The sequence below is a fragment of the Phyllobates terribilis genome, unplaced genomic scaffold, assembly GCF_046119375.1.
Source record: "Phyllobates terribilis strain yellow unplaced genomic scaffold, ASM4611937v1 Scaffold_6030__1_contigs__length_47320, whole genome shotgun sequence".
NCBI classification, from domain to species: domain Eukaryota; kingdom Metazoa; phylum Chordata; class Amphibia; order Anura; family Dendrobatidae; genus Phyllobates; species Phyllobates terribilis.
In genome coordinates this window covers 1-17,829 of record NW_027368774.1, presented here as the reverse complement: position 1 = coordinate 17,829, position 17,829 = coordinate 1, and the positions used below count along the sequence as shown (strand labels likewise).

General features: G+C 36.9%; 2 protein-coding genes across 2 annotated transcripts; one reads left to right on the top strand and one right to left on the bottom strand.

Moving 5' to 3' along the window:
• Positions 1-13,741: 13,741 nt before the first annotated feature.
• On the top strand, positions 13,742-15,711 carry LOC141250639 (uncharacterized). Its single transcript, XM_073670057.1, is given in 6 exon segments — positions 13,742-14,186; positions 14,189-14,556; positions 14,669-14,982; positions 15,056-15,504; positions 15,595-15,629; positions 15,631-15,711. Coding segments are annotated over 6 exon segments (1,692 nt in total).
• An 890-nt stretch (positions 15,712-16,601) lies between these two features.
• Positions 16,602-17,825, bottom strand: LOC141250637 (uncharacterized; the record flags this gene model as incomplete). Its single annotated transcript, XM_073670056.1, has 1 exon — positions 16,602-17,825. A coding segment is annotated over one exon (1,224 nt), but the record flags the coding sequence as incomplete, so codon positions are not given.
• Positions 17,826-17,829: the final 4 nt, after the last annotated feature.

The window sequence follows — 17,829 nt, the reverse complement described above, 5'->3', positions numbered from 1 at the left end:
TTATTAGAGTTTTCAATTTAATAGGAATTTTTTTAGACTTTTATATAAAAAAGCTCCAAAAAAAACTCAACCTATAAAGAATACTCTTATAAATTAGCTTTGTAGACATTAGTTCACTCGTCATGAAACAAAAGCCTCACATATAACAATTAAAAATATTTACAAGAAAAAACTTGATTTAACAATAACCATAAGTCCAAATTATGACATGTTATATATGTACATATGGTATTGCAATTTCAAATTCGGTAAGACAAGAGTTGATACTGCATTTACCACAATAATAGAAGTCTCATTTCATTAACATCAACCATTGCCTATATTATGTGTACTTAAAATACCCTAAAAATACTTTTAATTACCTTTTATAATAGAAAAGTTGTGACCGATTTCCAACAATTACGCACTGCAAATAGGACCATTTGTAACAAGCCCAACTAAAATGTAGTCAAGAGAACGTACACATACACATAGAGCCCCCACTTAACTAACAAAAACAAACTTGAGTGTTCATACAACCCTCTCCAAATCCCAAATGGACATAGAACAAAACCATGAAATACAAATCCCGGAGGCATCAAGACGACGCCGTTTTACAGAAACGCTATTGCATGGGCCGGCCGAGGGGGTGAAGCCAATACCGCTAGCGGTGGCTGTAGCGGTGGGTCTAGTGACCCGGTTTGCTATCCCGAGACCTGAGGGGGTTTCGCCTCGGGCTTGGCAACTGCTTTCGCTTTTCCTTTTCACGGTTTCTGGTTTGGTGGCGGCGCCACTCCCTACCGGGGCGTGGTCAATGGTCTGTCTTGCGTTAACGCTCGCCACCAAGACGTTGTCATTCGCCGAGGGGCTAACGGCCGCCACTAGTGAGGTATGTATATATATATTTTGGCGGATGATGTATAAGTGGTACAGAATTAATGGAGAAAGGTGCAAGAAAATGGTTTAAAAGTTTGGATTTGTTGATGTAGACGTACACTTCTATAGCAAATGAGAATTTTGAAGTGACTTCTTAGAGTCGTGTCCAAAATTATTAAACATAGACATAATTGCACTCATTAGTCATTAGTCCTTATCATTGAAAGAATTTATCATTTACCTTAATTAAACACAACTACTAAAGGTAAAAGGAAAAATGCATTTAAAAAAAGGTAAAAGAAAAAATGCTAAATAAACGGATTTCGTAGAAATAAATTAACCTTTAATTATACTACTAATTATTGTTAAAATCATCAATATGAATTTTGTATTTTTTCAAAAAAAAAACATGTCAATTTTAAACATTGAATAATTATTGGAATATGTCATATTTTATAGGTAATTTAACTAAAAGTATACGAATGTAAAAAATGCCATAAAGATAAAACCACAAAGTTAAAACTCCATTAATCCTTTCAAAAATATAGAGAGAGGGCTAATCGGGTGCGGACTAATTTCTCGGTACGGACTGTGCGAACTAGTGTAGTGCACCAGTATATTACTGGATAGTGCACCAGTGCACTACTACAAAGTGCACCAGTGTACTACCGTAGAGTGCACCTGATAGTGTACTACTGTAAAGTACATCAGTACACTATTGGGGGTGCACCCTAGTACACCGAGGAGTGCACCTTAGTACACTGAGAAGTGCACCAGTGCACTACTGGGAAGTGCACCTTAGTACACCGAGAAGTGCACTAGTAGTGCACCAGTAAGTACACTCCTCAGTAGTGTACTGTCAGGTACACGCTATAGTAATGCACTACCAGGTACACTCTACAGTAATGCACTGGTGCACTTTCTAGTAGTACAGTGGTGCACTTTCCAGTAATATTCTGGTGCATTGTAATAGTCCGCACCAGAAACGTTCTCCATATATATATATATGAAAAAAGATCCACTTCAAAAGTTAATTATATTTCTATCACAGTAGATCGGATCTCTCCTTGATCGATTGTATTTGCATAAATAACTCATAAATAACAATAAGATGAATATGTAGTACGTTAAAGTGGGACATCTACGTCAAATTTTTGTGCATAATCTAATATTAAAATCTTTTAAAGTTAGGCAAAAGTGTGTAGGAAATCAAAATAGATAAACAACGCCGTGCAGATTAATTAAGTAATGTGGTTGATTACATGCATATATATAGGTGCTGTGGTTGATAGTGGTGTCGTTCTTCTTCGCGCGGGGGTTTTCGAAGACGGGGTTGGGTGAGCGAGTTGCGGCGTACGCGGTGAGGTGGATGGGGCGGAGCTCCCTTGGACTGTCTTACGGGCTTGTGGTGGCAGAGGCAGTGGTGGCACCCGCCATACCCAGCACCACAGCCAGGGCCGGCGGGGTGTTTCGTCCCGTCATCAGCTCTTTGGCAACGTCGGTTGGAAGTAAGGCTAACGACAAATCTGCCCGCAAACTTGGGGCTTTCCTGATTCAGACGCAGTTGCAGGTATACCTTGGTTTTTTCCTTTTGGTTATTCCCAAAAAAGTTGATAAGTTTTGACGTACAAGTAAATATCCATAACCTCATTGTTTTTCTAACATATATTTCTTTTGAATAGAAATACTTGTTATTAAGTAAGATTTCACATAAACTTAGTTAGAAACTTTATCCTTAAATAACTCTACTATAGCATTATTGGAAATATAAAAAGCAAGAGAAATAAAATAGTTTAATATAATAATTATATAGGGATAAATGTGATGAAATAAAGAAAAAATTAATAAAAATCTAATAAATTTATTTTAAAATGACATGTATTTGTATCTGGGTGGAGTACCATTTTGAGAAAGAAGTTGACGATATTTTTACGCTTTTTAGAGGTATGTAGTTTAGGGTAAAAACATAAACTTTAACTAGTCTAATATGCGAGTTATACATATAATTTATTTAAAATTTTTATGTTTTAAAATGATTTATAAAAAATAATATAATTTTTTAAATATAAATAATATTGTTAATAAAGATATATAATATTGAATCTCAATATATGTAACATCTTATTCATAGATAATAAATAGTGATTGTATTTATACAATACTTTTTTGTTACTGTAATTTTGTTTATTCTTTATTTCTGTCATTTCATAAATATTTTATAGGATTTCTTTATAACAAACTATAACAAATAATTTTAGATTTTTAATAATGATATATTTTTTCTTGTATAAAAAGTAAATTATTATTTCTGATTCGGAATAAAAATGATATCTTCAAAAGTAATAAATCTGTAAGTTACATTGCTTACTTTTATTAAGTCAAAATTTCCTAATCATATAATAATAAAGAAAAAGTGTAAAATTTTTATCACATGTCTGTAAAATTGGATGGCATGTGATCATAGTTCAAAAAACAATGTTATTAAAATTTAAGAGATGTAAAAAAAACTATTCAGAATTAACAAATTAATGACATTTGTTCAAATTAATGAAAGACTGATACTTAAATTACTTTCAAATTAATTCAGTATTATATAAATAAATTATAAAATTTAAATTTTATATGTCTATCTAGAATACCAATTTATGAATCTAAAATATTATATTATACTTTAATTTTTAGAGCTCCCCCTAATTGCTCAACAAGATGAGGAAACCGGAAAGAAACTTATTATCCTTTTAGTGACTTAGAGAAACTGATCACATGCAATGACAATAATTGGTGTAGTTAGGCTAATAGAAAGGTATATAAAAGAACAAACTTATCTAACGTAGCTAGTAATGTACATGTGCCTAAAGCTAGACGTCGCAGAATTATAACATGTATCGCGTGTTATAGTCCTCTTTCCTTGGCATTCCCATATGTGATCTTACGTTTTGAACGAAACCCAACTGGATACGCACGTTTATGTCTGTATGTATACTAATTTTTGGGTTTATCATTAAAAACCTGACCCGGTCTAAAGACACGACTTAATCCACCTAGTAAAATTCTGGCCCAAATACCGACTCAAGAACCGATCAGGTAGACACAAAATCTGATCAATCAACCTGATCACCGAATAGCCTGAACCGAAGCATTTGAACCTTTATCTGAAAAAACTTAGTTTCGTATATATTGGTTCATGTGTTGCCACTTAGTTCACTAGATGATAAAGTTTATCCGTTCGGGTCTTACATACAAAGTCTAATGGTATTCCATTTTTAAAAAAGTTGATAATATGATAAATATTTCGTGAACTTATATACTAGATTTTTTATCATTCAGTTTTAAATGAGGGGTTCATATTCTCCACACACACTTCAAGTGGCAACTGGTTTGATCCAGTTGACACTTGACATCATGCCTTAAGACAGACAAGCTGATATCAGTAAACTGACAACAAATTGACAACAATCATGATGCACCATTCCACAACTTGACTTTGTCCTCGATATGTGCAACTAGCCCTCCTATATCAGAAATGATGTTGAATTTTACAAACTTCATGAACAGTGTTATTCTAGAATAACAAACGTAGCATGAAAAGATCCAGCTTTTGATTTAGAACTAATTAATGGTCCAATAAAGTTGTTGCTAAAGTTAAAGAAGCGACTGAAATCGAACTCAGTCTTGCTTGACAAATTCACTAGTGAAACTTGTTATGTATACCAAAGTTTTGATTTCTAATTCATATGCCAGACCAAAAAATGTTGTTGCGAAAGTTGGAGAAGTGAACATGATCTATTTCAATCTCGTTATCATTGTCTTTAATGAGAGTCTACTATTCTTTTACATTAGACTTTGTTAGCTCTATATATGTAATGGGTGTAGACATGTATATGTAATAAGCTATAAACAGCTAGATTCTTTTATAACAAATAATTCAATCAATAACAGACACATTCTTTGTTGCTCTTTACTTCCCTCTCTGATTACAAAAACATGGTATCAGAGCACATGATGCAATTTCCGCTTCTTCTCCCTTCTTCTCATGGCTTTACCTTGATTAGCATATTCTTTCTTCAGAACATTATTTCCAGTTGTCTTCTCTTGTGAGAGCGTCATGTTTCTTTTTTAATTTCATCATGAATTTGATGCAATTCTGATGGCTACCTTGCCGGATTTAAACAATCTGCTTTACATCCATCAATCAAACACTGGTGGGATTCATGTGGTCTAAAAAACGTCTGATGGAAAGATATTTCTGTCATCGACCAATCTTGGTTGCTTTGAGTGTGAAAACAAACTGGGATTTGTGGACGGTTCACTGCCATGAACAACTTACGAGACTGATTCTGTCAAGTTAGCTCTTGGGATCAATGTAACAAACTAGTGATCTCCTGACTCTTGAATGCTCTTGAGAGGAAATCGCAACCATTGTATTATTTGCGAGTACAACAAATGTAATCCGGACTCAATTGAACATGAGATATGGACATGTCAATGAAGCTCAATGATTTTCCATTCAGATAGAAATTGCTTGTCTACAACAAGATATTGATGACATTTCTCTGCATATTTTCGAAGATCAAATCACTGTGGGATGGGTATGATATAATGCGAGTAATCTTTCCTTTCACTTGTGGAAATTTTGTTGCTACCAAAGAAATTGAAGATGAGCAAAAGCTTTACCATTTCTTGATGGGGCTTAACGATTCTTATCTCGATTTGAGAGGAACAATCCTTCTTCGATCACCTATTCCGGATGTTGCCATGTGTCTATGCTTATGCAAGAGGAGCAATAGCGTAAACTCAAGACTTCTATGCAAATTGGAAGTGATTACAATTCTTTTCATGTTGGATCTACTCCGTATGGCAACTACAAGGGGAAGCACCCAAGATTTGTAGTTTTCGCAAGAAACCAAGGGACCTCATTGAACACATGCTACAAAGTGAATGGATGCCCCCAAAGACTTAAAGAAACACAATTTTTCTAGTAATTGTGTTAAAACTCAAGAATTAGAGTCTTTTGGACTATCTTCTACAAAACTGACTCAGCTACAGAACTTACTTTAATCCACACCTTCATTCGTTTCCTTTGGTAATAGTGATTTCATCTCTAGTCATCAGCATTTCTAATCTTTCTTGTGCTTTCTCTGGCATTTCTAAATTCAAATTCACATAGACGCTAGAGATCATATGTGTCATTGATGCAATCAAGCGGTGCAATTAGAGGATCCCTTGAGATTCTGAGACAACCAACACCATGGCTTCTTTCTTGAACTAATACTTGCTATATAGTTACTGAGACAACCAACACCATGGCTTCCTTCTTGAACTAATACTTGCTATATAGTTATTATGTATATTATCATAAATTAGTGTTTATTAATTAATCAATGATCCCATGTTTTATGTATTTTCTATTTCGGGTGTGTCTTTTTCTTATGCTTAAAAGATTCGGTCCATTGGTTAGAATAAGGAACAAGCCACTAGGGTTTTGATAGAGTTCATTGGCTATATAGCCTGCTTGTATTCTTTTTATAATCACGTCGAATTATATGCAAGTTGCAAAGTTGAGTGAAACTTGCATATAATTTCGTGATGGTAAAAGTAATACAAGCCGGCTATATATAGTCAATGAACTCTTACAAAATCCTAGTGGATTTGAGCCTTATTGTATCTATTGGGTCGGCCCTCTTAAGCATAAGCAAAACACACACCTGATATAAAAAATGAATAAAAATGAGATAATTGATTAATCAATAAAATGCTAAATTATAATAAAAATACATAATAACTATATAATAAGTTTTAGTCCAAGGAGGATGTCATGGTCTTGGTGTTCTCGGACTCTCGATATATCCTCTAATTGCAGGGCATGATTGCATCATTCATGACTTGGCATTTTTTTATTGATTTCAAGTCCTTACAACAACTTATTTTAGTTTGATTATTCAATGGAGAGTCTATGTCAGTGCATACAATTAGAAGAGTGCATGTATATGCAGATATTATCATTGAAGGAGTTCTTTATGTCTGTTGCTTTGAGTTTAACCTGTTATCAGTTTCAAAACTGGTTAAACAACTCCAATGTGAAGGTGATTCACTATTTCAACATGTTTTTTGCATGGACTTGTGTCACACAAGACACTAACCTTTGGTAAAGTCTCTCATAGACTATACTTAGTTGAAAATTTTGGGCAATATATTCAGTTCAACTTCTCATACAATAGCTTATATTTTAGTTTACAAAGATGATATGGCCACGATGCAGTTGCATCACAGAAGGATGGGACATCTATCTTACTCAAAGATCAAAAAGATGATGAATTTTGATATTTCTACCTCCAACATTGATCCTTGCTTAGCTTGTTCTCAGTCCAGACAACAAAGACTCTCTTTCACATCAATTTCTATTTCTATAGTTTCTAAATTTGAATTGTTGCATATGGATACTTGGACCTTTCCAGTCTACCCATGATGATTTCAAGTACTTCTTGACGATTATGGATGACTTTACCCGTACTACTTGGATCCATTTGTTACCTAATAAAGCAAGTTCATTTCTTGCTTTACAGAAATTCATTTCTGTGATGGAAACTCAGTTCAGTTTAGTTGTTAAAGTTATTAGAAGTGATAATGCACTTAAATTAGGAGGCAGTATGTTTGATTCTAATTACTATACTTGCAAAGGAATATTACACCAAACATCTTGTGCTTACACTCCTCAACAAAATGCAGTTGTGGATCATTAGCACAAGAACTTACTCGAGGTTTCCATAGCTTTGCTTCATGATTCTAAAGTGCCATTACAATACTGGGGTGACGCTACTTTGACAACTACTTATTTGATCAATTGTTTCCCCACCAATGTTTTTAATGGCAAGTCATCGTATGAAGTCCTTTTTGGTATTCCTCTTTCAGTTTTACACATCAGAACCTTTAGATGTCTGGCTATGGCCTCCACTGTGAAAGTTGGTAGAAACAAGTTTCATGAAAGAGCAATTCATTGTGCCTTTGTCGGTAATTCCACTAACAAAAAGGCCTATAAACTACTCAATCTAGGCTCTAAGGAATTCTTCTATTCCAGATATATTCTTTTTTATGAGAACATAATAGCCTTCTTTGTAGAATCTATCTCTTCTTCTCCTTTGTATTCATCATCTACACTGGATTTTTCAACGGATCATTTGGAGACTAGCACTAGCACACAACCTTCCATGGAATTCAGCCTATTCCATAGATTGACTCACTTGCCTCAACACATAACCCTCCAGTATCTACCGTATGATGTTCTCTGAGACAAATGACACGACCACCTTTCCTTGATGACTACGAGTGCTACAATGCTTCTTGCAATAACATTCTTACATCCACACCAACATAAATTCTCTTCTTCAATTGCCTTAAAGAAACAAGTAAGCATCTCATTACCAACTGTCAACACTCTTACAGAACCTTCTTCTTTTGAATCAGCTCAATCTTCTCTTGATGATGTGAAGCCATGGATAAGGATTTCACAGTTCTTGTCAGTTTTGAGGGTGTGATAATCTTGGACTACTTGCACGGATCGTGTTGATTCACTTTCTGAACAAAGTCTTTCGACCCTATAGAATGCTCGGGTTGCAAGAAATCTCTGTTGGGATAATCCGAGAAGGTCAATCTGTTTCAGGCACAAGAGAACAGATCTTGAACGTAGAGAAAATGTATAAGTTTCGTAAACTTGTAAGTGAGACCGAAGAGCTCTATTTCTAGATATAGAAAACTGAAACAATTATGGCGGTTATGGAAGTTGGGCGGTTGGGCGGTTTATTCTGTTAATTCAGTTAATTAACAGATTCTGTTAATTTGGTTAATTAACATATTCTGTTAATTCCGTTAATCAACAGAATATGCCTTTTCCGGTTTATTCGGTTTATTCTGTTAATTCGGGACCCCAGCCAGGGGCTCCGCCCCTTTAACCCCGCAAGGGGGCTGCGCCCCCTTGACCCCTGCTTCGTATTCGCGATCAATAGCTCGTCAGCTCAACAAGCGTGCACTCAGCACTCCCCAAACTTGTTTCCAAGCATAACGTGAAATTGCATCGGCCTCTAGTAAATCACATTACTACTAAAATGTATTGATGACACTAAAATCACCAACAGTTCTTGAAGTAAACAACACCTGCGATGTAGGTGAGCTACACAAAGGAAAACATCCTATCAGTTCAAAGTGGTTTACAAGTTAAAATTCAAAGCCGATAGGACATTAGAAGGACATGTAGCACAATTGGTGATCAAAGGTTGTACATGGCGCGCTAGGATTGACTTTACTAAGACCTCCTCCCATGTTGTCAAATGAAAACTATTCGTAGCCTTATCACAATTCCAGTAAAGAAGAAATAGCCTCTTTTCCATCTTGATGTGAATAATGTGTATCTTCACGGCGAGCTCAACAAGGAAGTTTATATGAAGATTCATCAGGGTATGAGTGCTCCTCCTAACACATCTTTTAAATTCAACAAATCCATGTATGGTCTCCGGTAAGCTTCGCGACAATCACATTCAAAACTCTCTGATTCACTGTTTACTCAAGGATATCTTCAAAGGGATAATGACCCATCCTTATTCCATATGAAGTCGGGCAATTCCACCGTCTTTCTTGTTGTTTATGTCGATGACATACTTATAACATGGAATGACCCTTTCACAATCTCTAACATCAAGCAACATCTTGATAATGAGTTCAAAATCAAAGACCTTGGATGTCTTAAATACTTCATTGACATTAAATTCTTATACTCATCCAAATACGTTGTCATGTCTCAGCGTAAATTCATACTAGAAGTTCTCAAGGATTTTGACCTCGATGATGCTTCACCAACAACTAGCCCAGTGGATCCGTATATAAAGCTTTAATTATGTTTCCAATTCAGATTATTACTCCCTGATTCAATTACATATCGGTGTTTGGTAGGAAAATTGAACGTTGTCATGAACTGAAGACCAGATTTGCATTTGTAGTACAACACCTTAGTCAGTTTATGTAGTCTCCTACTCACACTCACTTCAGAGCTGCTATACAAACACTTCAATTCCTTAAAGAAACACTTAGTCATGGTCTCCTCTTGTCTTCTACCCTAGATTTTGGTTTTAAGCATTGAGTGACTGTGATTGGGCGTCTTGCGTTTGTACTCACCAATCAGAAAGTGAGTATATCATATCCATGGTTACTCTCCAATCAGTTGGAAATGCAAGAAGCAAACAACGATTTTGCTATTGTTTGTCAAGTCATAATATCGATCTCTTCTCCTCCTTGCAACCGAGCTACCCCGATTGAGAAGGTTGATTTCTGAACTTGATGTTTCTTATTGTATCATGTTCTGATCAAGTGTGATAGCCAAGCTGCTATACACATAGCTCATAACCCGGTCTACTATGAATGTACAATACATATCGAAATCGATTGTCACTACGTACACTCACAACTTACCAAAGGATTGTCTCATGTTCCCACTGACCTTTAGCTTGTTGACATCCTTACGAAGCCTCTGTCATGTCCTCGTCATATTTCATTACTTGGCAAACTGGGTTTGTTCAAGTAACCACCAATTTGGAGGGGGTGTAGACATATATATGTAATAAGCTATACATAGCTTGATTTTGTTGTAATGAACAAGTCAATAAATAACAAACACATTCTTTCCTCCTCTTTATTTTCCTTTCTCAAATTACACATACAACGGGCTTGCCAATTAGGCATACAAGTACGTCAATCCTCCTACAGTAAGTGGATCAAAGTTGATTGTTTGACTAGGTTTGGATATGATTCTGAGAATTCACAAGTGATTACATCTAAGAAAGGATGCATACAATCTGGGAAGAATATTGATAATCGAGCAAAATGGTACATTTTATACTAGAAATGAAACTCAAAGCTGACATTCAATTTTTGTGAGATCCAAATACTATCTATCATTTGCTTTGTTGTCCAGTTGTACCTAATATAGTTATCAGGACTTTACGTGAGGCTATTTGGTCTTGTCAACTTCCTCTTCTTTTTTTTTTGTTAACTTATTTCGATCATCCGCGTTGATGATGTTAGATCGCCTTTTGAATAGAAGGGATCCCAGTATTGACATTATAACAAAGTGAAAAAAAACATTCAATTTTTGTGGTTTAACATTGGACTATTTTTAAGAAATGCGTAGGTCAAATAAGTTTATACTTATATGATTTTTCTCTTGTTATTAGTATAATGTAATTTTTCAATAGAAGTATTTTATTTATGTCATTCCATTTTGTATAAAAAAATATAATAATATTATCATAAATTTGGATCTGGTATACATGAGAATGAACACTAAAATGAAAATAAAAATACATCCTAGTCGTTGGCTAAGATTAATCATGTAGTTAAAGCTCAACATTCATGATCAGTGGTCAACACTGATCAACGTTCGTCACCGCCGATCAATGGTTGGTGTATTAGCATCAGCATACGCTATCTTTGTTCTAGACATTTAGTGCATGATTCATGTGCTAGTAAGTGCATGGTTTCTTTGTTTTAATGCATGGTTTTCTGGAATTAGTGCATGAGTTTTTGTTGAAAAGTGCATGAGTTTAATTTGTTAAAAAGTGCATGTGTTTTAGTATAAAGTGCATGAGTTTAACTGTAAAGTACATGAGTTTTGTTTAAAAATTTAGGAGTTTTAGTGTAAAGTGAATGAGTTTTGGTTAAAAATGTATGAGTTTTGATGTAAAGTGCATGGGTTTATTAAAATATGCATCAATTTCAAAGTAGAATGAATAAGTCTTACCGTAAAGTGTATAAGTTTTGGAAATAAGTGCAGGAATTTTAGCATAAAGTGCTTGGATTTTGGTTAAAATGCATGAGTCTTAACGTAAAGTGCACGGGTTTTGTTTAAAAATGCATGGTTTTACAATAAACTGTATGATTTTTACCATAAAGTGCATGAATTTTACCGTAAAGAACATGAATTGTGTTAAAAATGCAAGAATTTTACTATAACGTACATGAATTTTGATTTAAAGTGCATGAGTTCTTATCTTATATAAAGTGCGTGAATTTTGTTAAAAATTATATGAGTTTATAGTCTCGTGCAGTAAATTTTGCCGTAAAGTGAATAAGTTTTGTTAAAAGGTGCAGAAATTTAGTATAAAGTGCATGATTTTTTAAAAAAGTGTATAAATTTATCCATAAAGTACATGATTTTTGTAATAAAGGATTTAATTTTCTATAAATTATCGCATGGTTTCTATTTATTAATGCATGATTTATTTACATTAATATATGATTTATTCATATTAATATACATTCAATAATCATTGATCAATGAAAGTCATCCATAGTTATCAAACTCGCGAGTCAACTCGCTGACTCATACGAGTTTACGAGTTAAGGTATATGCATCAGTCAACTCGGGCAGAAGACCCGTTTTCCAACAAACTCATAATATAATCGGTCAGACTCGGTTAGACTCATAGACTCGGATCAAACTCGGAAGAGTTTGCTAAATTTTTCATTTTTTTTCAATTTCAGTCCATTTTTCGTATTTTTGAAGGAGGTTCAATTATTTTCTTTATTTTGGAGCTCATATTTGGGTCTAAAAGCTCAATTCTTATTTTAAGAAGATTCGTGAAAGAAATTATTTATAATTAATTCATTAAAAACTAGATAAAATTGAAAAAATTACTATAATAGCTTATTTAATAACCACACATTAAGTTTTATTAACATAATTAAGCTAGGAAAATTTTATAAATTTCACGAGAACGTTTCTGGTGCGGACTGATTTTCGGTGCGGACTGTGCACTTTTCAGCATATTATTCATGCACTTCAAGTACATTATCAAGTGTACTACTGGTGCACTCTTTCAGTGCACTACTGGTGCAATACTGGTGCACTTCCTGGTGTACTAAGGTGCACTCCCCAGTAGTGCACTGGCGCACTACTGGGTGCACTGAGGTGCACTCCTCAGTGTACTAAGGTACACCCCCAATTGTGCTCTGGTGCACTCCTCGGTAGTGTACTACCAGGTGCACTCTACGGTAGTACACTGGTGCACTTTGTAGTAGTGCACTGATGCACTATTCAGTAATACACTGGTGCACTACAACAGTCCGCACCGAAAAACAGTCCGCACCCGATCAGCCCTCTAAATTTCACAAAGATATCAAATAAATTCTTTGAGGGTTTTATTAAACTTTTCATATCTTATATTTATATATTATGTATTGATATTTTTTATTTATTTATTATTTTAATATTTTAATAAACTATTACGAGTCAACGAGTCGAATAAGAGAACCTCTCCAAGTCAAGAGTAGACTCTCGATTTTAATAACCTCGCAGTCAACGCATAATCAATGCTTACTATTAACGTCAACACATAATTAATGCTATTAACGTCAATCAACATCTATAAACTTAGATGATCTATTTTTATTCTCATCTATGATGATGAAATTAATTCTCTCTAACATTTTTACTCTAATTTTATGTATTTTATTTCTTCATTTTTTTCTTAGAAATGATTGATAGGGCACCGTGCATCAAATGAAATTTAAAATCTCAAAAAGTAAAAATGAATATGAGCTGACAGTTTGGGGGCAGTGACCTCCAGCCGCATTATCGTTGTATGCCCCTTTCGGCACCAAAGGTCCAAAACAAAGCCTGCTCCCTTGCGTCAGGATTACGACACCAGGATTTTGACACGTGTTCTACCTCCTTCCGTTTCAGCTGCTCTCGCCCACATATTATAAATCCTCTCACCCACAGTCCCTATCTGTATTTTTCTCAATATAATAAACCTTTTTTATTTCCCTCCTCACATTTCCTGATTCTCTCTTCCCCTTTCCAGATTCCTGGCATTGTAACCTCCTCCCGCTGCCGTCGACGATGGAGAGCCTCGCTCTTCACTCCATCTCACCGTCCTCCGCCTGCTTCCGCCGCTACACCACCGCCAAATCCACCTCAACCTCCTTCCTCCATCACCGCAGATCACGACTCTCCCTCACACTCCCGCAGCCCCCTGTATTATCCGCCGACTTCTCGTCATCATTCCGATGCAAGCCCTTCCGATTGACCAAACCCCTCGGAGCTCTCAAACCCCCATCCGCTTCCAATTCTTCAAATGAACCTTCAACGCCGCTGCCTGAACCTTCAGCGCCACCACAGGGCGCGAAATTGGTCCCCCTTGTAATCTCCGTCGCGATCGGGCTAATACTCCGATTCGCAATCCCTAAGCCAGTGGAAGTGACAATGCAGGCATGGCAACTTCTCTCGATCTTCCTATCTACCATCGCTGGTCTCGTACTCAGTCCTCTCCCCGTCGGCGCCTGGGCGTTATCAGTCTCACCGCCGCTGTCCTCACCAATACTCTCACATTCGCTAATGCCTTCTCCGCCTTCACTAACGAGGTCATCTGGCTTATTGTCATCTCGTTCTTCTTTGCTCGAGGGTTTGTTAAGACTGGTCTAGGTGATCGAATCGCTACTTACTTCGTTAAATGGTTGGGGAAGAGTACTCTAGGGTTGTCGTACGGGCTGACGTTCAGTGAAGTGCTCATTGCGCCGGCTATGCCTAGCACCACCGCTAGGGCTGGTGGCGTTTTCTTACCGATTATTAAGTCTCTTTCGCTGTCCTCCGGGAGTAAGCCCGGGGATGCATCTTCGAGAAAACTCGGATCCTTCTTGATCCAATCTCAATTTCAGGTCCACTGATCAATCATGCTTCCTTTTCATCCCTACTGATTTCTTCTTTCAGTGTGTTGTCTCACATGAATATGTTTATGCTCTTACTTCACCGTTTTCGTGTGATTTACAGTCAGCTGGTAATTCCAGTGCGCTTTTCCTAACCGCAGCAGCTCAAAACCTGCTGTGCCTCAAACTCGCTGAGGAGCTTGGTGTGGTCATTGCTTCACCATGGGTTACATGGTTCAAGGCTGCTAGCTTACCAGCCATTGTTGCTCTGCTCGTCACTCCTCTGATTCTTTACAAAATCTATCCACCTGAGATCAAGGACACACCCGATGCCCCTGCCATGGCTACTGAAAAGCTTAAGCTCATGGGCCCTGTCACTAAAAACGAGTGGGTCATGGTTGCCACCATGCTTCTTGCTGTGTCACTATGGGTCTTTGGGTATGAGTTCTTCATCATTAGTTCTTCATTATTCTGCTGCTTAAACAATAACAAACCAGTATGTTTCCTGCAGAGACAAAATCGGTATCTCCAGTGTTGTTGCTGCCATGCTTGGCTTATCCGTTCTACTGCTGTTAGGCGTGCTCAATTGGGATGACTGCCTCAGTGAAAAGTCAGCATGGGATACACTAGCTTGGTTTGCAGTACTAGTCGGTATGGCAAGTCAATTGACAAACCTGGGTATTGTATCATGGATGTCTGGCTGCGTTGCAAAGGGCTTAAAAGCAATGCATTTGAGCTGGCCGGTTGCATTTGGTCTTCTCCAAGCGACCTACTTCTTTGTCCATTACCTATTCGCTAGCCAAACAGGTCATGTTGGAGCGTTATACTCTGCCTTTTTAGCAATGAACATTGCTTCTGGAGTTCCTGGTGTGTTGGCTGCATTGACCTTGGCTTATAACACAAATCTGTTTGGGGCTCTCACTCATTATAGCAGTGGTCAAGCTGCTGTCTACTTTGGAGGTGTGTCTTTCTCTTACCCTTTCTGCTTCAATGTTAACATACTCCATCTGTTGAATTGCTTATTATTTTATCTCGTGTGTGATCTTACAGCGGGATATGTGGACCTACCTGATGTGTTCAAGCTGGGGATTCATAATGGCGCTTGTAAATGCTACTATCTGGATTGTGGTTGGAGGTTGCTGGTGGAAGATCTTGGGTCTGTACTGATGTTTGAGAAGAAAGTAGGTTGAAGGTCTTCAACTTACTGTGCAGTACAGTGGTGAAACGCAGTGCAGAGTCACCTGAATCCGCCGAGGTTTGAGTTTTGGCCAGAGTTTAAGCCAGTCATGAGCGATGGAGATTACCTTAGCTTTTCGTTGATCTTTATTCTCGAGGAACTTGAGGTAGTTCTGTTGTTGCCATTGAAAACATTCCCCCAATCTAGTTTAGGATGGAGGGTCATTCAACTAGTAATTACAAAGAACATTTTAACCCTTGTGGGGTTGAAATGGAGTTTTATGCCCTAAGTGATGTTTATTTTGCAAGTAGAGCTTAGTGGATTCAACCTAACCCAAAATCGATTTGTAAGAACCTGACTTGAAGAGTCACTTAAACCCGACCGACCCAAAATTCGGTAAGTCAAACCCGATCCAATTCAAAATATTTATTTTAGCAACCACGAGTCATGTTCTAAGAAGTTGTTTCGAAGAGATTGGTTCCACGTCATTAAGAAAATTTGTTCTAGTATTTGATGCTTCAGTGTATGGATATTCATATCCTCGGAACCCACACATTGGTTGCTTCATATCATCCCCAATCAGACATAGATATATAGGATATAAGTCTCATAAAACATTCCTCGATTTCTCATATTTTGGTATATGATACCAAACAACCCCTAATAGTAAGCTTTTGAGATTAATCTCTTGCATGAAATAAGGTGAGAAATAAGAAAACTATATGTAATAAACATCAAAGATTCAAGGTTTAGCAATTCATTACCGGAATTTGTTTCTTCTGTTGTTGGGCTGGCCCTGTAACTGAATGAAGGTTGTTCATAAGTACTCAAAACTCGATGAACCTAAACAAGCAGAAAGATGAACCCAAATCTCTACTACCTAATCAACAACAGCTCTCAGCTTGTTGAGAATAAACTGCTCCTGTTTAGCATACTCCACATCCGGATTCTCCGAAAAATTCGAGTGCAAAGCATTACCAATATCATCAACTATAGCAGAAGTAGTCATCGACGATTCAACGCACAAAATAGCAGTTATAGCATCCAACTGATTCACCTCATTCCTAAACATCAACCTCGCATGTGCTTGAGCCAATCTAATCAAACTCTCAAGCATCCTAACGGTTGTCCTCGCAGCATTCTCAACACCTAATCTTCTCTGCAACTGATAATAACACGAAATTATTCTCTCCGCTTCCTTTGTCAACACCGGCTTAAAACATTCCTTCACATAATGAATATACTTTCTCAACATCGGTAATGTCCATTCACTCATCAATTCATCCTCATCCTTCCTCTTCTTACTTCCACCCGAATCGTCCTCATTCGATAGAATATGAGAAGAAACAACTTTATCCCATTCAGGGTTTTTAGTATCCAACAGCACAAGAACTATATCAAATCTACTTAGTAAAGGTCCAGAAAGCGTTGTATTAACTGACAAAGGTTGACTTGGATCATACTGTCCTTTAGGATTTGTCGCGCCAAATACAATTGTCCTTGTGTTTAGGGTTGTCACTAAACCTGCTTTTGCAACGCTAATCGTTTGTTGCTCCATTGCTTCGTGTATAGTAGCTCTATCGTGTTCTCTCATACTATCGAATTCGTCTATGCAACATAATCCTCCGTCAGCTAATACTAATGCGCCGGCTTCAAGCATCCATTCGCCACTGTCTTTTACTGCAGTAACTGTTAATCCTGCACTTGTGCTTCCTAATCCAGTAGTAATCACTGCTCTATTGCTTAGTTTAGCAGCGAATTTCAAGAACTGAGATTTACCCGTGCCTGGATCGCCTACAAGAAGGATATGTGATTCACCTCTTATCTTTGTTCCAGACGCATCGGCTTGCTGTACGCCACCTATTAGGGTTAAAAAAACAGCCAGTTTGACAGTAAATAGTCCAAATACCTGAGGGCAAATTCCTCTAAGTATTGCGTTTCTGCCCTTTAATGGAGTTTCCTTGAAATGCTCCCAGAACTGTTTGAACTTGATGATGATGTCATCGGGGATGTATATTTCGGATTTCAGCTCGTTAGTTCTTCTGACATGGTTGGCTACTAGTACTGGCTCAAGATCACAGCGGACGCCTCTCATGTCAGATGACCAT